The sequence below is a fragment of the Capricornis sumatraensis genome, chromosome 2 (assembly GCF_032405125.1).
Source record: "Capricornis sumatraensis isolate serow.1 chromosome 2, serow.2, whole genome shotgun sequence".
In the NCBI taxonomy this organism is placed as follows: Eukaryota; Metazoa; Chordata; class Mammalia; order Artiodactyla; family Bovidae; genus Capricornis; species Capricornis sumatraensis.
The window spans coordinates 195,077,812-195,100,813 of NC_091070.1; the positions used below are offsets into that span (position 1 = coordinate 195,077,812).

The 23,002-nt window shown below is 39.4% G+C and overlaps 1 protein-coding gene and 2 pseudogenes across 2 annotated transcripts in view; 2 read left to right on the plus strand and 1 right to left on the minus strand.

Moving 5' to 3' along the window:
- The first annotated feature begins 3,889 nt into the window (after positions 1-3,889).
- Positions 3,890-23,002, plus strand: part of NRDC (nardilysin convertase) — a 114,489-nt gene continuing 95,376 nt past the window's right edge. For both annotated transcript variants that reach the window (XM_068966685.1, XM_068966686.1), the window contains exon 1: positions 3,890-4,272. In XM_068966685.1, the coding sequence (XP_068822786.1) occupies positions 3,932-4,272 (341 nt within the window). In that variant the 5' untranslated portion in view covers positions 3,890-3,931. The remainder of the gene's footprint in view (positions 4,273-23,002) is intronic.
- LOC138074356 (V-type proton ATPase subunit e 1 pseudogene) lies at positions 16,781-17,014 on the minus strand (annotated as a pseudogene).
- Positions 17,865-18,266, plus strand: LOC138074167 (ubiquitin-like protein FUBI pseudogene; annotated as a pseudogene).

Consider the following 23,002-nt stretch of genomic DNA (forward strand, 5'->3'; position numbering starts at 1 on the left):
TCCTTACCTTGGACGAGGGGTATCTCCTTACCGCCACCATTCCTGACCTTCAAAGTGGGATAGCTCCTCTAGGCCCTCCTGTGCTGCGCAGCCACCACTCCTCGGGTAGCTCCTCCTGGCCCCCACCCTGACCTCGGACACCAGGTGTCTCCTCCCGGCCACCACTGACCTCGGACGCAGGGTAGCTCCTCTTGGCCGCCGCCCCTGACCTTGGACTCAGGGTGTCTCCTCCCGGCCCCCACCCCTGACCTCAGATGCAGGGTAGCTCCTCTCGGCCGTTCTGTGCCATCGCAGCCTGGCACTCTAGGCCGCTGCCCCTGACCTCAGACGTGGGGTAGCTCCTCTCGGCTGCGCCTGTGCTTAGTGAGCCGGCTCCCAGCCGCCTGCGCTTAGTGATTTAAGGGTCTAGATCTGATAGATAGAGTGCCTGATGAACTATGGAATGAGGTTTGTGACATTGTACAGGAGACAGGGATTGAGACCATCCCCATGGAAAAGAAATGCAAAAAAGCAAAACTGCTGTCTGAGGAGGCTTTACAAATAGCTGTGAAAAGAAGAGAGGTGAAAAGAACAGAGGTGAAAAGCAAAGGAGAAAAGCAAAGATATAAACATCTGAATGCAGAGTTCCAAAGAATAGCAAAAAGAGATAAGAAAGCCTTCTTCAGCTATCAATGCAAAGAAATAGAGGAAAACAACAGAATGGGAAAGACTAGAGATCTCTTCAAGAAAATTAGAGATACCAAGGGAACATTTCATGCAAAGATGGGCTCGATAAAGGACAGAAATGGTCTGGACCTAACAGAAGCAGAAGATATTAAGAAGAGGTGGCAAGAATACACAGAAGAACTGTACAAAAAAGATTTTCATGACCCAGATAATCATGATGATGTGATCACTAATCTAGAGCCAGACATCCTGGAAAGTGAAGTCAAGTGGGCCTGAGAAAGCATCACTACGAACAAAGCTAGTGGAGGTGATGGAATTCCAGTTGAGCTGTTTCAAATCCTGAAAGATGATGCTGTGAAAGTGCTGCACTCAATATGCCAGCACATTTGGAAAACTCAGCAGTGGCCACAGGACTGGAAAAGGTCAGTTTTCATTCCAATCCCAAAGAAAGGCAATGCCAAAGAATGCTCAAACTACTGTACAATTGCACTCATCTCACATGCTAGTAAAGTAATGCTCAAAATTCTCCAAGCCAGGCTTCAGCAACATGTGAACCGTGAACTCCCTGATGTTCAAGTTGGTTTTAGAAAAGGCACAGGAACCAGACATCAAATTGCCAACATCCGCTGGATCATGGAAAAAGCAAAAGAGTTCCAGAAAAACATCTATTTCTGCTGTATTGAATATGCCAAAGACTTTGACTGTGTGGATCACAATAAACTGTGGAAAATTCTGAAAGAGATGGGAATACCAGACCACCTGACCTGCCTCTTGAGAAATCTGTATGCAGGTCAGGAAGCAACAGTTAGAACTGGACATGGAACAACAGACTGGTTCCAAATAGGAAAAGGAGTACGTCACGGCTGTATATTGTCACCCTGCTTATTTAACTTCTACACAGAGTACATCATGAGAAATGCTGGACTGGAAGAAACACAGCTGGAATCAAGATTGCTGGGAGAAATATCAATAACCTCAGATATGCAGATGACACCACCCTTATGGCAGAAAGTTAAAAGGAGCTAAAAAGCCTCTTGATGAAAGTCAAAGTGGAGAGTGAAAAAGTTGGCTTAAAGCTCAACATTCAGAAAACGAAGATCATGGCAGCTGGTCCCATCACTTCATGGGAAATAGATGGGGAAACAGTGGAAACAGTGTCAGACTTTATTTTTTTGGGCTCCAAAATCACTGCAGATGGTGACTGCAGCCATGAAATTAACAGACGCTTACTCCTTGGAAGGAAAGTTATGATCAACCTAGATAGTATATTCAAAAGCAGAGACATTACTTTGCCGACTAAGGTCTGTCTCGTCAAGGCTATGGTTTTTCCTGTGGTCATGTATGGATGTGAGTTGGACTGTGAAGAAGGTTGAGTGCTGAAGAATTGATGCATTTGAACTGTGGTGTTGGAGAAGACTCTTGAGAGTCCCTTGGACTGCAAGGAGATCCAACCAGTCCATTCTGAAGGAGATCAGCCCTGGGATTTCTTTGGAAGGAATGATGCTAAAGCTGAAGCTCCAGTACTTTGGCCACCTCATGCAAAGAGTAGACTCATTGGAAAGGACTCAGATGCTGGGAGGGATTGGGGGAAGGAGGAGAAGGGGACAACAGAGGATGAGATGGCTGGATGGCATCATGGACTCAATGGACGTGAGTCTAAGTGAACTCTGGGAGTTGGTGATGGACAGGGAGGCCTGGTGTGCTGCGATTCATAGGGTCGCAAAGAGTCGGACACGACTGTGTGACTGAACTAGACTGAACACATATATAGCAATAGTCTGGTGAACTGCAAGATTCAGAGGTCTCTTTATAAAAGGAAAAACAGGTCACACTTTAGGATGTGGCCTTTGATTCTAGTCAGAAAATTCCAATTATTATCTGAATTTGAAGCTTCCCTACTGTAATGTATATATCACCAATCTAAATATATCAAAAAGCAGACATTACTTTGCCAACAAAGGTCAAGGCTATAGTTTTTCCAGTGGTCATGTATTGCTGTGAGAGTTGGACTATAAAGAAAGTGAGCAGAGAATTGATGCTTTTGAACTGTGGTGTTGAAGTCTCTTAAGAGTCCCTTGTACTGCAAGGAGATCCAACCAGTCCATCCTAAAGGAGATCAGGCTTGAATACTCATTGGAAGGACTGATGTTGAAGCTGAAACTCCAATACTTTGGCCACCTGATGCGAAGAGCTGACTCATTTGAAAAGACCCTGATGCTGGGAAAGATTGAGGGCAGGAGGAGAAGGGGACGACAGAGGATGAGATGGTTGAATGGCATCACCAACTCGATGGACATGTGTTTGGGTGGACTCCGGGAGTTGGTGATGGACAGGGAGGCCTGGCGTGCTGTGTGATTCATGGGGTCACAGAGTCGGACACGACTGAGCGACTGAAATGAACGCTGTGAACTCTCGTCTGCGAGGGAGCTAAAAAATGTTTTCGCACAATAGAGTGAACACATCTACACCTGTCTTTTAAACACTTCCTAGGCCTTAAGGGCGACCAGGACTAATGTCTGGCAGGCTACAAAAAAGGAGACTCAAAACGACTATTTCTATCGTTCAGCTCAGCTCCACTCAGATGCCGCTTCCATCCTGGGGCAGAAAAATACTTCCGGCGTTCTGCTTTAACGTGCTGAGTCACTGGCAAAGTCTCCACCCCAGGTTTGAGAGCCAGGATGCACAAAATATGACATAAATGGTGGGGGAAAGGCTGGGGGATTAACTTTCTCCACTCGCTTACCAGTTTTCGCATCAGGGGAATATGTTCCTCTGAGCCACAGAGCCCACTCACTTGCTACCTCAAACCACCTCCACGCTTACGTCATAAACGCCGCGCAGCACTCCCGCTCCCTTCTCCCGTCGTCCTCCGCGCCGCTCTCTCCGCCTCTTCTTCTTCGCCCCTCCTACCTCTGGTTTCGAAAAGCTCGCTGGGTGCTCTGAGAATCCGGCCCGGTCGCTGGCTCCTTTTTCTATTCCCTGTTCCTATTGGTTACTTACTTGCACGTGACTGCTCTCTTGCCTTATGATTGGTTAATATCAGTTGCGTCATCGACGGTCCGGAGGGCGGGGGGGATGAGGGAAGTTGGCTTGAGGGAGACCGGATTGGGGGAGGGGTTCAGGCCTGTCCACCTCAGCGGCTGCGGCAGCAGCAGCGCCGGCCGCTACCGCCTCTGGAACGCGGAGGAGGAGGAGCGGCTGGAAGAGTAGGAGGAGGAGGTGGACCCTAGGGAACGGCATGCCCAGCGTTCCGGCTTGGTAGTGAATGCTGAGGAGAGTCGCGGTTGCTGCAGTCTGTGCCACCGGGAGGAAGTTGTGTGAGGCCGGGCGGGAGCTCGCGGCGCTTTCGAGAATAGAAGCGCGGGGTCGGTGTGAAGACTCGGCGGCTTCCAGACGCTTTCCTACACTGACCATGCCTGGAAGGAACAAGGCGAAGTCCACCTGCAGCTGCCCTGACCTGCAGCCCAATGGACAAGATTTGGGCGAGAGCGGCCGGGTTGCCCGTCTCGGAGCTGATGAATCTGAGGAGGAGGGACGGAGGGGGCCTGTCAATAATGCCGGAGACCCTGAGATCATTAAGTCTCCCAGCGACCCCAAGCAGTACCGGTAAGGGAGGAGGCTTGAACCCGGGAGAAGAGCGGGAGGCGGGCCTCTCTGTTCCCGCTGTGGTCACTTTTATCCTAATCTTCCGAAGGAGCATCAGGGGCACTATTTCCCACGCCAAAAACTTGCTTGGATGGAGGTGGCAAGGGCTGCTGCTGCTGCTGCTAAGTCGCTTCAGTCGTGTCTGACTCTGTGCGACCCCATAGATGGCAGCCCACCAGGCTCCCCCATCCCTGGGATTCTCTAGACAAGAATACTGGAGTGGGTTGCCATTTCCTTCTCCAATGCATGAAAGTGAAAAGTCACAGTGAAGTCGCTCAGTCGTGTCCGACTCTTCGCGACCCCATGGACTGCAGCCCACCAGGCTCCACCGTCCATGGGATTTTCCAGGCAAGAGTACTGGAGTGGGGTGCCATTGCCTTCTCCAGGCAAGGGCAGTTAGGGCCATCTATGTGGTTGGTGTCAGCTCTAAGAGGGGGAGATCTTGGGTTCCACCAGGAATCAGGAAGTTAGAATGGGGAGGGTTTGTTCGAGTAGTTTTGACATTCTCTCAGGCAAGAATGGAGGTTTTTCTTTAGTTTTCTTTTTTAAAAACTTCTTATTTTGTATTGGGGTATAGCGGATTAACAGTATTGTAGTAGTTTCAAGTGAACAAACAAGGAATTCAGCCATACAAATGCATGTATCCGTTCTCCCCCAAAACGCTCACCTATCCAGGCTGCCACATAACGTTGAGCAGAGTTCCATGTGCTATCCAATATCTTGTTGGTTATCCGTTTTAACTAGAGCAGTGTGTATCTGACTTTCCCAGATTCCTTTTTTCCACCAGTCAGCCATAAGTTCGTTTTCTAAAGGCTATGAATTTCAGGTTTTTTAAGTTCATTTTTAAAAAATAGATTCCATATATAAGGGATATCATATGGCATTTCTCCTTCTCTGACTTCACTCAGTATGACACTCTCTAGGTCCATTATTTCACTCTTTTTAATGGTTGAGTAATATTCCATTGTACGTGTGTACTACGTCTTTTATCCATTCCTCTGTCCATGGACATTTAGGTTGCTTCCGTGTCTTGGCTGTTGTAAATGGTGTTACAGTGAACACTGGAAGTGCAAGTATCTTTTCAGACCATGTTTTTCTCTGGATATATGCCCAGGAGTGGGATTGTAGGGTCATATGGTAGCTCTGTTTTTACTTTTTTAAGGAACTTCCATACTATTCAAGAATGGGGTTTTTCTAAGAAAGGCAGGCTGGATGGTCAGGGACGCTTGGTATTGTATTTAAGGAAAGATTGAAGGAGCTGGGGGTTTTAATTCTGAAGAGGATAGGTAAGGAGCATAGTGTCACTATCCACAACTACTTGAGGTGCCTGTATTTGAAAGGGGTAAAAACTAATGGCTGGAAGTTACTAGAGGATCGTGTAGTTTCAGTCAGAGAACTTAGGTATTAATTAGAGTTAGAGTAGGCCTAAGATGAGGTAACTTATTTCCATGGGTTGTTTCTCATTGCTAAGAATGGTTGGGTGCCCTCTTCTAAGAATGTATTAGAGAGATCTTGAGTCTCATTTGGGTGAGTCAGAGAAGACTTGTAAGATTTCTCCCAATCCTGAATTTTTCAATTTTTGGTTTATACCATAATCCTCTAAACATCTGTAATAACAATCCCCACCTAAATATTTTCTTCACATGTAACTTATTCCATAGAATGTCATGACTGTAATGTATTTTAAAGAGAGATTATATTGTCCAACTTTATTTTAAAGGTTGAGGAAACTGAGATCCAGAGAGTTTGCTTCTCAGTTAAAATTACACACCTAAATAATTATAGAGTTGATATGAACACCCTGTTCATCTGACACCAAATCCAGTGTACCATTTACTGATTTTTATCAAGTTTTTATTCATATTGAGTTGAAAGCTGAAGCACTCTGATTTTTTGTTTTATGCCCCTACATTGTTAGAGCCGGAAAGAACCTTAGAGATAATATTTTTCACTCCCCGTCACCCCCAATGTCTAGATGTGACTGAAACTAAGGTAGAGAAAGAAGTGTTTTCGCCCTAAATTGAAGATAGGCCTAATTTCTTCCTTCAGTCTAAGATTAACAGAACACAACTCCTTATACTGTTTTTCCCAGGCAATAGGTCTTTATGAATAGGCCAGATTTTCCCTCCTTCTCATTAAAAATGTGGTTATATTAGAGCTAGTTGAAACTTTGAGAAAAGTTACTTAGTTTTTGCCATCCAGATTAAATAATAGCTTTAGGTTTTTGTTTTTTTTTTTACCTATATAAACTTACATAATATCAGATAATGTTTATAGAAAGTACTCTGTGTATCAGATATTCTAATTGCTTTCAATATATTCATTTAATGACCTCATTTTTGGCAAATTCATTTGAAAAATGCTAAAGTCTTACCGTATGCTATGCATTGAGTTATCTTTAAATCTTTTCCGAAACATGGTTGAATGTAACTTAATAAATGATATTTTATTCTGGGTACTGGGTATATAAAGATGATTAAGAGTCCCTGCCTTCAGGGAGCTTCCAGTATAGTAGAGGGACATAGACACATTAAAAAGATATAATTAGAGCACTGGAGTTTTATAGAAACCATAATAGAAGTATGTGCTGGGTATAGCAAGGAATAAAATGAGAAGTGGTAAAACTCAACCTGGGGAGAAAGTTAGAAAAAGACTTCAAAGAGAAAAAAATGCTTAAAAGGTATTCTTTGAGTAGTTATGGCAGTTCTACATTTTTGTGGTCTTTTGTTTTTTTATTACATTTTTGTAGTCTTTTGTCAAATCATTGTCGTCCTTAGTGTCTCAGTTTTCTTATTTTAAAGTGAAGGGTGTTGATTAAGACTAGCAATGTTTTCCAATAACTTCCTCTTCTTTCAAAAGAGCAGGTCCACGTTTATCTGTTCTATATACTAAAGTTTTCAGTTAGACTTTTAAAGGAAAGATTTTGTTACTTTAAAACAAAGGTGGGAAACCTAGATACTAGATGGTTTTTAAAGATTTACCCATCCCACAGTTAAATTCTCTGTATTTTGTAACCAGAAGTAGACAGGAGGTAGATGCAGCAGAAGAGCTGAATTATCCTTCCAGGACCTGCTCAAATGTTATCTCTGTGAAGCCTTTCCAGGCGGAATTAATCCTGCCTTTCAGTGTATTTCACTGGGACTTTATACGTGATCCATTACAGTTCACATCCATCGTATTATAATTTATCTTTTGAATGTGTGATTAAGTACCAGAGGTGGACTTGATTAGAATATTTTGTTGAAAATAACACCTTGAAATAATTGTTTACCAATCTGCATTAAGTAATAGCCTGTGGATTTGTACTTCTCTGTGTAATTTGTTTTAAGCTTTTTTGAAATGTTAATCATACCTCCAGGACATCTCTTCTGCTTTTTTTTAAGTGATCTGTATAAATGCTTGATAAGTGTTGATTTCCTTCCCTTCTGGAAGGATTAGGGACTTTTTTTTTTCCTGTGAAGTAGACACTGAGGTCTGCCTAAGTGGTCCTCTAAGAAGTTGTTAGGGGAAGGAGTGGGAAATGTAAGGAAAGCCTTTAGTGCTAAAGGTTTGAAATAGTGTAGAGAATGAGTTAGGTATACTTAAGAAATACTAAAGAGAGAAGTTATGAGTTCTTGAGCATGAAAATTGTGTAAGTAAAGCAGTATATTAAGATTAAGCTGCTGCTGCTGCTAAGTTGCTTCAGTGGTGTCCGACTCTGTGCGACCCCATAGACGGCAGCCCACCAGGCTCCTCTGTCCCTGGGATTCTCCAGGCAAGAATACTGGAGTGGGTTGCCATTTCCTTCTCCAAAAGATTAAGCTAGTAGTAGCTTAATCAGTAGTAGCTAAGATCCACAGGATGAGGCAAGACTGTTCTAAGAGGTAATTATAATTGTATATTGACTGGTGTAGTGTTTCTCTAATTGATGTGTTCCCCTGTACACTCTTTTTTGCTTTTCTCTTATTAACCCAGTGTTTGCTAGGCTAAAAGTTTAGAATCCAGAGTTCAAGTCTGTTTTGCTCACTCATAGCTTCTCAGATAGTATTTGTGGAATGTATAAATGCCCATATGCCAGACATTTTCATGGAACTCCTGGGAATATTCTGCTAGAAACTTTTTAGATCAAATTTGTGTCCTGGCCAATTTTTTAAAAAAAAGAACTCAATTTTCAGAGGAAACAAGTATGAATAGGCAGGTAACAAAGAAAAAAATGTGTTATACAAATAATAATATGAATAGTGATATTGTAGTATGTTTAATTCATATAAAAGCTTGTGGCAGTTGGCATATAATAAGCATTCAGATGTTAGCCATTATTCTTTTAATATGTTCACAATTATTAAATGATATTTATAGCACTGTAATAGCAAAAAATTGGCGATAACTTTATTGTCCATTCTTTGGGTAAAAATTGTTATTATACCATTCTACAGGAAAATAGTATATAGCTATAAGGATAGATGGTTTTATCTATCAATATGGAGAAATGTCCCATGGTTTACTATTGAATGAAAAAAGCCAGTTGCAAACCAAAATACAACTCCATTTTTATAAAGAAAAATACCCCAGAAAACAACACTTCCCATTATATATTTACCTAAAATATAATTTTCTGTGTTTAGATATGCACAGAAATGATTAGAAGTGATATTAAGCAAGCTTATTTCTAGAGAAAAGTAGAGATTTGACTTGAGTTGTTTACTTTTTAGTAATTAAAAAAGATTGATCAATAGACAAAGTATTATTTGTTTCTTGAAGGAAATTTAGATTTTTAATTTCTTACAATTATTCCATCCAGCACTAACCACTGGCAATGTTTTTTATAACCTTATTTCTTTTTTGCTATGCAGTTGTAATTTATAGTTTTAAAATGGTATATACCATATTTAACAGATGTGTGAACATTTTCTTGTTGTGCTTTTCAATATATTTTGTCTAGTTAGAAGTCCAAGGTATAGATATATCATAATTTAATCATTAGCATTTTATAGTCTAGATTGTCAGATTTTCTTTAACTTAGAAATCTGTTTATTCTCAACTGAATCTTTTAGTGTAGACTCAGTCATAATGGATTTGATAGATATGTAGGATAACTTTTGGTGATCTGGCTTTTTTTCTAGGATATTCGTTAATTGGGAGAACTGGCAGATAAGAAGATAGTTTGTTCTGGGACTTCCACTCTGACATAGGTCTTATATTCATACTGGTTCCTAGAATGAAGTCAGTTATTAAGCCTATCCAACTCAAAGAAAACTGAGTAGATTATAATTCCTTTCTAGTATGTATATTTCTCTCTCTCTCTTTTTTTTTTTTTTTTTTGGTGGCAGAGATGATGGGCTTAGTTATATGGTTGGACCGGAATTAATTTGCAGAAAGGTTGGAAGTTGATTGTAGTTTGAAAAGTTCGCTTGGTATTTTAGAGATGTGTCTATAGAAGTTTTATATTTTCATTACCACCACCACCCATGATCTTTGTTCTCCTAATAATAACTGGTATTTTTTTGGATTCTTACTAGGTACTAAAAATTTTATATAATATCTCATTTAATCTTTATAGTAACCCTATGCTAAATACTGTTTTATGAGAATATGCTACTGAGCAAGTACTGAGCACTAACTAGACTGTAAATGAATTGTGTTCTCTCATTTGGTTCCTTCTAAGCAAAGTTCTTTTCGTGCAGATAAGGTCTAAGTACCCCCATTTTTTGGTTCTTAACTTTCCAGTTTACCATCTGTTAATATGGTTTTGTGCTACTTTTCTTGGCACATGCTATACTGTTTGGTCAAACATTACCTCCTCTGTGAACCTTTTAATTCTTCGTTCAGTCTTCCCCTCCTACATGTGAGTTATTTACACTCTTGTGTGCCCCTGTAGCAATTTTTTCAAGGTATTTCGTATTTTTGTAAGTACTCCTTTGTCTTTCCCCTCTATTATGCTGAAATTTTTGTAGATAGGGACTTTATTTGAGTCTTTGTATGCCTTCTTTTCTGTTATTGATAAATCAACTGTCTATATACGTAAGACCCATTTCTCTGCTTGTGCACTAGATCCCATCCCCTCTTTATTGTTCCCAGCCACCAATTATTCTACCAGTTGTTCCCCTTTCACCCTGCATCATCAGTTCCCCCTTTTACTTCTTCATTCCCATGAGCATACAAATATGCTGTAATTGTTCCTGTCTTTGGGAAAAATGTTTGCTTACTCAGATCCCCTTGGATCTGTGCTCTTCCAGCTGCTCAAATTTCTCTATTTCCTGGATAGCAGAGCTTGTTAAAAGAGTTATTCAAAATTTGCAGTTCATCTACTCCCATTGTTTATTTCTTAAACTTAGACTGGGCTTTTCCCACTGTGCTGTTGAAAATAGCTATTTTCAAGATCACCAGTAACTTTTACAATTGGTTGGTTATCAAGTTCTTATCTTATTTGACCTTTCAGTATCTTATGGCACAGTTGATCATTTTTTTCCTTCTTGAGATGCTTTTTTTTTCAGTTGGCTTCCAGGTCAACACTGTTCTTAGTTCTCTTTCTGCCTCATTTGCAAGATTTCTCCTTATTTCCTTGACCTCTAAATTTTGGAGTGCCTCAACTGTCTGCCTTTGCTCCCTGTCTTGTGGCTTTAAATAGCACCCTGTGTTTAATAATTTTACTTAGGTTCCCCCCATACTTTTTCTTACAGTTTTTTCTTCATAACACTTATTTTTAGTGCCATTTGTTATACTGTATATTTACTTGTTCATGAGAGCAAGGACTTTGTTTCGTTCATTACTGTGTCTCCAGTGCCTAGAATGGTACATTTCTCATGGCCTTGCTTCCATCTCTGACCCTTTCATCCTTTTCTTCTCTGGCATGATTGTTATATAAGGATATGTTTTTCAGTCTTCCTTTTTAAAAATAATTTTATTTCCTGTTTTCATTTCAGATCAAAAAAATTCTTTTTTAAGGAATAAAACCGAATAGATAACCTTGAAGCATTTTGGATACTGCTCCCTCTTATTGCATTCCCTACCCTCTTTTTCCAGTGTTAACCGTTAACTGAATTTGGTATATATAACATTCCTAAGTATATTTTTATACTTTTTATTAAATATACATTTATGTATAAGCAGTATATGGTATTGTTTTCCCATGTTTTAAGATACGTAACTAGAAGTTATGTCACATTGTATGTCTCAACTTTGTTTTTTTTTTTGATTTAACACTGCTTTTGAGATTTGTTCATACTGATGAGTGTAATACTAGTTATTTGTGTTAAATTATGTTTACTATCTTGTGTGAATATTTTGTAATTTGTTTTCCTACCACTGATCATATAGATTATTCCCAATTTTCTGTTGTATTTTGTTTTCTGAGTATGTCACAATTTTATCTTTTCTCTGATTGTTACACATTTATTTCCAGTGCTTCAGTGAACATTTTTATATGTAACTCCTTGTGTACACATTTGAGAGTTTATTTATGTACCTATAAGTGAAATGACTAATTTTTAACTTTAGTATAGATACTGCCAAAGTACTGTTCTAATTGGTTGTACTATTTACATTTATTCCAGAGTTCCTGCTTCTGTATTTATTTTCAATTCCTGATACCATTAGAATTCTTTTTTATTTGAGTATAATGGCTTCTCGAGTGGTGAAGTGGTAAAGAATCCTCCTTCCAGTGCTGGAGACTCAGGAGACATGTTCCTCCAGAAGATCCCCTGGAGTAGGAAGTGATAAACCGACTCCAGTATTCTTGTCTGGGAAGTCCCATGGACAGTGGAGCCTGGTGGGCTTATAGTCCATGGGGTCGCAGAGTTGGGCACCACTGAGCGACAACATGCACACATATGCACACACAGTTGGTTTACAATGTTGTGAGTCATCTATACGTATATTCCCTCTCTTTTGGATTTCCTTCCCATTTAGGTCACCATACAGCATTGAGTACAGTTCCGTGTTCTATATGATCGGTTCTCCTTAGTTATCTATTTTATACATGGTGTATGTATGTCAGTCCCAATCTCCCAGTCCTTCACACTCCACCCCTCTTCACCCCTTGGTATCCATACATTTATATTCTGTGTCTGTGTCTCTATTTCTGCTTTATAGATAAGCTTATCTATTCCCAGGTGGTGCTAGTGGTAAAAGACCCACCTGCCAGTGCAGGAGACACAAGGGATGCGGGTTGGATCCCTGGGTTAGGAAGATCCCCTGGAGTAGGAAATGGCAACCCACTCCTGTGTTTTTGCCTGGAAAATTCTGTGGACAGAGGAGGCTGGCAGACTACAGTTCATAGGGAGGTCACAAAGAGTCAGACACAGCTGAGCGACTAAGCACACACATTCCATTTTTCTAGATTCCACATATATGCATTAATATACGATGTTTGTTTTTCTTTTTCTGACTTGCACCACTCTGTATGACGACAGTCTCTGGATCCATCCATGTCTCTGCAGATGGCACAGTTTTTTTCTTTTTTATGGCTGAGTAATATTCCATTATATGTAATATGTGTATGTATATATATACACACACACACATCTTTGATTGTTGGTAGACAGCTTGGTTGCTTCCATGTCCTGGCTATTGTAAATAGTGCTGCAGTAAATATTGGGGTGCATGTATCTTTTTTAATTATGGCTTTCTCCAGGTATATGCCCAGGAGTGGGATTGTTGGATCATACAATTGTTGGATCATAGAACAATCATGTTCTAGTTTTAGTTTTTTTAAGGACCCTCCATGCTGTTTTCCATAGTGGTTATATCAATTTACATTCCTGCCAGCAGTATAAGAGGAGTCCCTTTTCTCCACACCCTCTTCAGCATTTATTGTTTGTAGCAATTTTTTGACAATGGCCATTCTGACCAGTGTGAGGTGATACCCCATTGTAGTTTTGATTTGCATTTCCCTAATAATTAGTTATGTTTAGCATCTTTTTATGTGTTTGTTTGCCACCTATATGTCTTTGGGGAAAAAAATTTATTAGGTCTTCTGCCTGTTTTTTGATTGTATTATTATTATTTTTTGATATTGACCTGCATGAGCTCTTTGTATATTTTAGAGATTAGATTAATCCTTTGTCAATTGCTTCATTTGCAAATATTTTCTTCCGTTCTGAGGATTGTCTTTTTGTCTTGTTTATCAAAAGCTTTTAAGCTTAATTAGGTCCTGTTTGTTTATTTTTGTTTTTATTTTCATTACTCTAGGAGGTGGATTGAAAAAGATTCTGCTGTAATTTGTGTCAAAGAGTGTTCTGCCTATGTTTTCCTCTAAGAGTTTATAGTGTCTGGCCTTTCATTTTGGTCTTTAATCCATTTTGAGGTTTTTGGGGTTTTTTTGTATGGTGTTAGGAAGTGTTCTGTTTTCCCAGCACCACTTGTTGAAGAGATTGTCTTTTCTCCATTGTATATTCTTGCCTCTTTTGTCATAGATTAGGTGGCCATAGGTGCATAGGTTTATCTCTGGGTTTTCTGTCCTGTATCATTGGTTTATATTTTTGTTTTTGTGCAAGTACCATACTGTCTTGATTACTATAGCTTGGTAGTGTAGTTTGAAATCAGGACTTTCCTGGTGGTCCAGATGGTAAAGAATCTGGCTGCAATGCAGGAGACCTGTGTTCAGTCCCTGGGTTGGAATGATCCCTTGGAGAAGATAATGGCAGTCCGCTCCACTATTCTTGACTGGAGAATCCCATGGACAGAGGAGCCTGGCAGGCTGTAGTCCATGGGGTTGCAAAGAGTTGGACACTGCTGAGTGACTTCTACTTTACTTTACTTTGAAATCAAGAAGGTTGATTCCTCCAGCTTTGTTTTTCTTTCTCAAGATTGCTTTGGCTATTTGGGATCTCTTGGGTTTCCATACAAATTATAAAATTTTTTGTTCTAGTTCTGTGAAAAATGTCATTGGTAATTTATAGGGGTTGCATTGAATCTGTAGGTTTCTTCAAGTAGTATAGTCAATTTTACAACTTTTATTCTTCCAAGAACATGGTCTGTCTTTCCATCTGTTTGTGTTGTCTTTGATTTCTTTTCTTTTCTTTTCTCTTTAGAGTTTGGACATTTTATTTCTGTATTTAATAGATTCTTTAAAGTAAAATCCATATTTCACAGATAAAATTATTTTTAAAATTTATTTTTATGCAGTTTTTAAGAATTTATTTATTTTTAAATTGAAGGATATTTGCTTTATAGAATTCTGTTGTTTTCTGTCAAACCTCAACATGAATCAACCATAGGTATACATATATCCCCTCCCTTTTGAACCTCACTCCCATCTCCTTCCCCATCTCCCCCACCCAGGTTGATACAGAGCCCCTGTATGAGTTTCCTGAGACATACAGTAAATTCCTGTTGGCTATCTATTTTATTTATGGTAATGTAAGTTTCCATATTACTCTCTCCATACATCTCATCCTCTCCTTCCTCCTCCCCATGTCCGTAAGTCTGTTTTCTATGTCTGTTTCTTCATTGCTGCCTTGCAAATAAATTCTGAAGTACCATTTTTCTAGATTCTGTATCTGTGCATTAGTATATGATATTTTTCTTTCTCTGACTTGTCTTTGATTTCTTTCATCAATAGTATATACAGTGTTCTTTCTTTTTTTAAAAAGTATTTATTTACTGGCACAGGATCTTCATTGTATTGTGTGGGATCATCCATTGTGGACTCTTATTTGTTGTGCTTGGGCACAGTAGTTGCAGTGCATGGGCTTAGCTGTGGCGTGACATATCAAATCTTAGTTCCCTTGCCAGGAATTGAACATTGCAGGAATCATGTATTGCAAGATGCGTTCTTAACCCCCGGTGCAGCATGGAAGTCCACATGTGATGACACTGAAACAGAAGTTAAGGTGGGCACCTGTCACCCATGGGAAAGCTGCATTCTGTGGTTTTGGGTGTGCCCAGATCTTTGCCCCAGAAGGGGACTGCCCCATATTGGGTGCCATAAGCTGACCAGGGTTCTTGGCCTTCCCCCATCAATAGAAATTGACAGACCAGAAATTCAGGTGAGATTTTATTGGAGCTCTTGCACTGGGCACAGGAGGGTCATATAGTTTTCTGAGTACAGGTCTTTTGTGTCTTTGGGTAGATTCATTATACCTAGGTAGTTTGTTCTTTTTGATGCAGTGGTAAATGGGATTGTTTCCTTAATTTTTCTTTCTGATCTTACATTCTGAGTATATAGGAATGTAACAGGTTTTTGTGTGTTAATTTTGTGTTCTGCAACTTTACCAGATTCATTGATTAGCTCTAGTAGTTTTCTGGTGGCATCTTTAGGATTTTCTGTGTGTAGTATTGGGGCTTCCCTGGTAGCTCAGTTGGTAAAGAATCTGCCTGCAATGCAAGAGAAGATGCTGGTTCGATTCTTGGGTTGGGAAGATCCATTGAAGAAGAGATATATTACCCATCCCAGTATTCTTGGGCTTCCCTTGTGGTTCAGCTGGTAAAGAATCCACCTGCAATGCAGGAGACCTGGGTTCTATCCCTGGGTTGAGAAGATCCCCTGGAGAAGAGAACAGCTACCCACTCCAGTATTCTGTCCTGGAGAATTCCATGGATTGTATAGTCCATGGGGTTGCAGAGTTGGATATGACCAAGCGACTTTTACTTTACTTCACTTCATGTGTAGTATCATGTCAGTTTGTTAATATGATGTATCACATTGGTTGGTTTGCATATATTGAAGAATCCTTGCACACCTAGGGTAATCCCACTTGATCATGATGTATATGATCCTTTTAATTTGTTGTTGGATTCTGTTTGCTATTATTTTGTTGAGAATTTTTGTGTTTATCAGTGATGATGATGTTGTTCAGTCACTAAGTCATGTGCAACTCTTTGTGAACCCATGGACTATAGCGTACCAGGCTCCTCTGTCCTCCACTACCTCCTGGAGTTTGCTCAGATTCATGTCCAATGAGTTGATGATGCTATTGAACCATCTTTTTTTTTTGTTTTTTTGTTTTTTTCTATAGAAAGCAGAAAAATAGTTTATTCCAAAAGATGGCAGAAATAAATTCATCCCCAAAATATTTTGGTATAATACACTTTGGTTCAGTTCTGTGGGACAGATTTTTCCCTTGAACATGTTCTCCTACTGACTGCCCCATGGGAGACTTATTGTCATGTAACAGTTTTTAAACACTTTGCTGATCCTCGTGTTGTGAGCAGGCAGTCTCCATCTTCAAATCCATCTGTTCTGAGGAGAGAGTAACATTTTTATTTCTCAGAAAAACACTTTTCATCTCAGAAGAGTACACACACATTTTACAGAGGTAGCACAATTTAGATTAAATAGGCACATCATTTGTCAAAATGTAAAAAAGGTAATAGGAAAAAAATATTTCATTATAGAAAAAGATATTCAAATGTGGATGAACATTTAAGGCAACTGATGGCCACAGTGGGCGAGTCAAGGCAGATGGTCTGGGTATGGAGGTGATTTTGCATCTAGAGGAGTTCTCTCCTTGATCTCAGTGACTGAGTACCAGCAAGGAGGTCTTCTTTCTCAAGGCCAATGATATTCGAGGTACCAGATGGTTTCATTTTTCAACTGTGGTCTAAAGAGAGGGTTGGATTGGGCCAGAATTGCAATCAACCAAAAGAGCAGCAAACTGAACAGATCACTAACATAGTGATGATGACTCCCCAGTTGGAACCTTTAGAGATGAACCAGGAAGCCGACAATGCCCCAGAACATGCCTATCATGCTGAGAGGCATGGCGAGGCTGGTATACGCCATGGTTGCTGTGGGAGGTACAAACCTCTGCCCAGCCACCTTGCTGTGTAGCCATCTTGGCCTGTAATTTTCTTCTTTTGTGTGGTATCTTTCTCTGGTTTTGGTGTCAGGGTGATTGTGGCCTCATGAAACGAGCTGGGAGTGTTTCTCCCTCTGCAGTTTTTGGAAGAGTTTGAGGTGTTAGATTTTCACTAAATGATAAAATTCACCTGTGAAGCCATCTGGTTCTGGACTTTTGTTAATTGGAAGATTTTTAATCACAGTTTCAATTTCATTATTAGTGCTTGGTCTGTTCATATTTTCTGTTTCTTCATGGCTCAGTCTTGGAAGGTTGTACCTTTCTAAGAATTTGTCCGTTTCTTCCAGGTTGTCCATTTTATTGGCATGTAGTTCCTTGTAACAGTTTTCTATGATCCTTGTATTTCTGTGGTATTCGTTGTATCTTCTCCTTTTTCATTTCTTGTTTTATTGATTTGAGTCCTCTTCCTTTTTTTCTTGATGAGTCTGGTTGAAGGTTTATCAATATTGTTTGTCTTCTCAGAGAACCAGCTTTTAGTTTCCTTGCTCTTTGCTATTTTTTTTTTTATTTTTATTTCATTTATTTATGCTCTCATCTTTTTTATTTTTTTTTATGCTCTCATCTTTATGATATCTTTTTTTTTAACTTGGGGTTTTGTTTGTATTTTTTTCTCTAGTTGTTTTAGGTGTAAGATTAGATTGTTTATTTGAGATTTTTCTTATTCTTTGAGTTAGGATTATATTGCTATAAAATTCCCTCTTAGGAATTGCTTTTGCCCTTTCTTAATACCATCTTTGTGGAAGTGGCCATGGTGTCTGCAGTCTAGTCACCAACATGCAGGTTTTTGTCTGTGCCCGGGAGCTACACACTTTTGAGGTAACTGGTCAGGAAACACTTGCCTAGATCAAGGCTCATGTAGCCTCGTTGGAGGGCATTGCTCCAGAAGATCAAGTCCTGCTCATGGCAGGGATGCCCCTAGAGGATGAGGCTACCCTCGGCCAGTGTGGGGTGGAAGCTCTGAGCACTCTAGCAGTAGTTGACTGCGTGCTTGGAGGTAAAGTCCATGGTTCCGTGGCCTGTGTTGAGAAAGTCGCCTTAAGAGGTCAGACTTTTAAGGTGGCAAAACAAGAGAAAAAGAAGACAACAGGCCAGCCCAAGAGGTGTATGCAGTACAACCGGCTCTTTGTCAATGTTGTGCCCACCTTTGGCAAGAAGGGCCCTAATGCCAACTCTTAAGTCTTCTGTAAACTTGGCTTTCTCTAATAAAGCCACTTAGAGCGATCAAAAAAAAAAAAAAAAAAAAAGAATTGCTTTTGCTGAATCCCATAGATTTTGGGTTATAAATTTGTTGTCGTTTGTTTTGAAGTAATTTTTGATTTCCTTTTTGATTTCTTCCATGATTTCATGGTCATTTGGTAGCATATTTTTTAGCCTCCATGTGTCTGTGTGTATTGTTTTTTTTAAAAAGTTTATTTCCTGAAATTGGTTTCTAATCTCATAGCACTGTGGTCTGAAAAGATGTTTGATGTGATTTCAGTTTTCTTAAATTTACTGAGGCTTGATTTGTGACCCAAGATGTGATCTATCCTGGAGAATGTTCTATGTGCACTTGAGAAGAAATTATATTCTGCTGCATTCTGATGGAATGTCTATAAATATCAATTCAGTCTATCACGGTCTATCCGTGTCATTTAAGGCCTGTGTTTCCTTATTTATTTTTGTCTGAATGATCTGTTCATTGGTGTAAGTGGAGTGTTAAATTCCCCATTGTTACTGTGTTACTACTGTTGATTTCCCCTTTTGTGACTATTGGCATTTGCCTTATATATTGAGGTGCTTCTGTGTTGGGTACATAACTATTTACAATTGTTTATCTTTTTCTTGAATTGATGCCTTGATCATTATGTAGTGTCCTTCCTTTCTAAGTCTTTATTTTAAAGTATATTTTGTCTGATATTAGTATTGCTACTCCAGCTTCCTTTTGGTTTTTGTTTGCATGAAATAACTTTCCATCCCCCAACTTTCAGTCTGTATGTTTTCCTAGGTCTGAAGTGGGTGTCCTGTAGATAGCATATATGCCATCTTATTTTTGTATTCATTCAGCCAGTCTGTCTTTTGGTTGGAGCATTTAATCCATTTACATTTAAGGTGATTATTGTTATATATGTTCCTTGTACCATTTTCTTAATTGCTTTGGGTTTGTTTTGTAGATCTTTTTCTTTTATGTTTTCCACCTGGAGAAATTCCTTTAGCATTTGTTGTAAAGCTGGTTTGGTATTGCTGAATTCTCCTAGCTTTTCAGTTCAGTTCAGTCACTTAGTCACATCCAAATCTTTGCAACCCTGTGGACTGCAGCATGCCAGGTTTCTCTGTCCATCACGAATAAAACTCATGTCCATTGAGTCGGGGATGCCATCCAACCATCTCATCCTCTGTTGTCCCCTTCGGCTCCTGCCTCAATCTTTCCCAGCACCAGGGTATTTTCCAGTGAGTCAGTTCTTCACATCAGATGGCCAAAGTATTGGAGTTTCAGCTTCAGCATCAGTCCTTCCAATGAATATTCGGACTGATTCCTTTTAGGACGGACTGGTTGGATCTCCTTGCAGTCTAAGGGACTCTCAAGAGCCTTCTCCAACGCCACAGTTCAAAGCATCAATTCTTCGGCGCTCAGCTTTCTTTATAGTCCAACTCTCACACCCATACATGACTATTGGAAAAAACCATAGCTTTGACTAGATGGACTTTTGTTGGAAAGTAATGTCTCTGCTTTTTAATATGCTGTCTAGATTGGTCATAACTTTCCTTCCAGGGAGAAAGCATCTTTTAATTTCATGACTGCAGTCACACCAGCAGTGATTTTAGGGCCCAAGAAAATAAAGTCTGTCACTGTTTCCATTGTTTCCCTATCTATTTGCTATGAAGTGATGGGACCAAATGCCATGATCTTAGTTCTTTGAATGTTGAGTTTTAAGCCAACTTTTTCACTCTCCTCTTTCACTTTCATTAAGAGGCTCTTTAGTTCTTTGCTTTCTGGCATAAGGGTGGTGTCATCTGCATATTTGAGGTTATTGATATTTCTCCCGGCAATCTTGATCCTAGCTTGTGCTTCATCCAGCCCAGCATTTCACATGATGTACTCAGCATGTAAGTTAAATAACCAGGGTGACAATATACAGCCTTGACGTACTCCTTTTCCAGTTTGGAACCAGTCTGTTCTATGTCTGGTTCTAACTGTTGCTTCTTGACCTTCTTAAAGATTTCTCAGGAGGCAGGTAAGGTGGTCTGGTACTCCCATCTCTTTCAAAATTTTCCACAGCTTATTGTGATCCACACAGTGAAAGGCTTTGGCATAGTCAGTAAAGCAGAAGTAGATGTTTTTCTGGAACTCTCTTGCTTTATCGATGATCTAGCGGATGTTGGCAATTTGATCTCTGGTTCCTCTGCCTTTTCTCAATCCTACCTTTTTTAAATCCTAGCTTTTGCTTGTCTGTAAAGCTTTTGGTTTCTCTATGGACTCTGAATGAGATCCTTGCTGAGTAGAGTAATCTTTGTTGTATGTTTTTCCCTTTTGTCCCTTTATCTTGCCACTCCCTTCTGGCCTACAGAGTTTCTGTTGAAAAATAGACTGATTATGGTGATTCTTTAGTATGTTTTTTGTTGCTTTTTCGTTGATGCTTGTACTATTCTTTTCTAGTATTTTTGTTAGTTTGATTAGTGTGTGTCTCAGTATGTTTCTTCTTGGATTTATTCTGAATGGGACTCTGTACTTCCTGAACTTGGGTGTCTTATTTCTTTTCCTTCGTTAGGGAAGTTTTCCACTATAGTCTCTTCAAATATTTTCTCAGATGCTTTCTCTTTTTTTGTGTGTGTGTTGAGTTGCTCAGTTGTGTCCAGCTGTTTGTGGACTCATGGACTGTGGCCCACCAGGCTCCTCTGTCCATGGAATTTTCCAGGCAAGAATACTGGAGTGGGTTGCCATTTCTTAATCCAGTGGATCTTCCTGACCCAGGGATTGAACCTGTGTCTTTTTCATCTCCTGCGTTAGCAGGTGGATTCTTTACTGCTAGCTCTGCCTGAATGATGGTGCTTTTAATGTTGTCCAGAAGACTCTGAGGTTGTCTTCACTTCCTTTCATTCTTTTTTCTTTACACTGCTTCATCGCAGTTATTTCTACCACTCTGCCTGCTAGCTCACTTATCCTTTCTTCTGTCCCAGTTATTCTGCTGTTGATTCCTTCTGGTGTATTTTTTAAATATTTCATCTTTGAAAATATGTTTTTACACTGCCAGGTACTGATATTAGTCTCTGAGTGTTTGATTTTATTTGATAATATTCATTGCTTGGAAGGCACTTATAGAATTCTGTTAGGTTCTTCTCTGACATTTGCTGTTTAGAATGTCATTACAATGTAGATTAATCACTTGTGATTGAAAAGTAGATGGAAGTGCCTCAGTTGCACAGTTAAAAGTACTTTGAAATAAGGAAATTTTCTTTGTGCTTGCATCAGTGTGTGAAAAACACTGCTGGAAGCATAGTTTGCTTAGAAAACATATCTGTGGCAAATTTGTGTAGGAAAGGGGATAGGTCTTCTTGTTTTGACAGCACAGTAAATGTATAAAGCAGTTTGCCATTGCTTGTAGTTAAGGTAACTTTTTGAAACATAAGTTTTGCATATAAGCGCGTTTGATAATTTATGGTTGAAATCATTAAGAAACATTATGGAGACTGCAGCAAAAACTAACTTCCAAAGCCATCTGGTATTTGATAGTGGTTGAAGATTTTTCTTCAGAAAAGCTTTTCTTTACTCTGAGCTCAAAACATTGCAATAAAATGTTCCTATTGCTAAGCCATCAGACTGCTTCCTCTGGAGTAAGAGAAATTGAAAATATTCAACTTCTGGGAATTACATGATTGTCCAGTGGTTATGACTTGGTGCTTTCGCTGCTCTGACCTGGTTCAGTTCCTGGTCGGGGAACTAAGATCTTGCAAAGTGCACAGAGCAGTCAAAAAGAAAAAATCAACTATTTCTCACAAAAATTAACAGGATTAATGATTGTGAAGTCTCCAAGAGCAAATGACTATATTGAAGATAGGAATTTAATAGCAAAATCTACATTAAAAGTGTGACATTTGAACTCCACATTCCCATTTCCTTATTTGGACATGATGGATATGTGCTGCTGTTGTGAAGAAAAAGTTGTAGTACAGTTATACTGTAATGTTGTTGAGTTATGAATGCATTGCTGCCACTTTTAGAGTGTTGAGCAGCAGTGCAAAGCAATGAAAATGCCACTTGTGCTCTCACAACTACCCCATTCTAAGTGGCTCAAAATCAGCCACAGACAGTTAAGTAAATGAATGGGTGTGGCTGTGTTCCAGTAAAACTTTATTTATGGACACTGAAATTTGAATTTAAGATAATTTCATGTATCATGAAATACTAATCTTTTGTTGGATTTTTCCAACCGCTTAAAAAAGTGAAGTATTAGTTGCTCAGTCATGTCCAGCTCTTTGCAGCCTCATGGACTGTAGCCTGCCAGGCTCCTCTGTCCATGGAATCTCTAGGCAAGAATACTGGAGTGGGTTGCTGTTTCCTTACAAAAGTAAAAACCACTTAGTTTGAGGGCATTTTTCATTAATAGGCCTTTTGTGAAAATGAATCTTAGATTGCAATACCCAACTTATTCTATCTATTCTAAAATACATCCCAATTTTTTTTATCAACCAGTATTCAGTTATTTATAACTCTAAATATTGTTTATACTGAAACATATAGTCTATTACGATTACATTTTCCTTCTCAACTTTGTTTTCTGTAGCATTAAAAATTGCCTTATTTTTAAAAACAGTTTTATGGAGATATAATTCACATACCATCCAGTTCACCCATTTAAAGTGTGCAGCTCCCTAGCTTTTAGTATATTTACAGAGTTGTACATTCATTATCACAATTTTAGAACATTTTCATTACC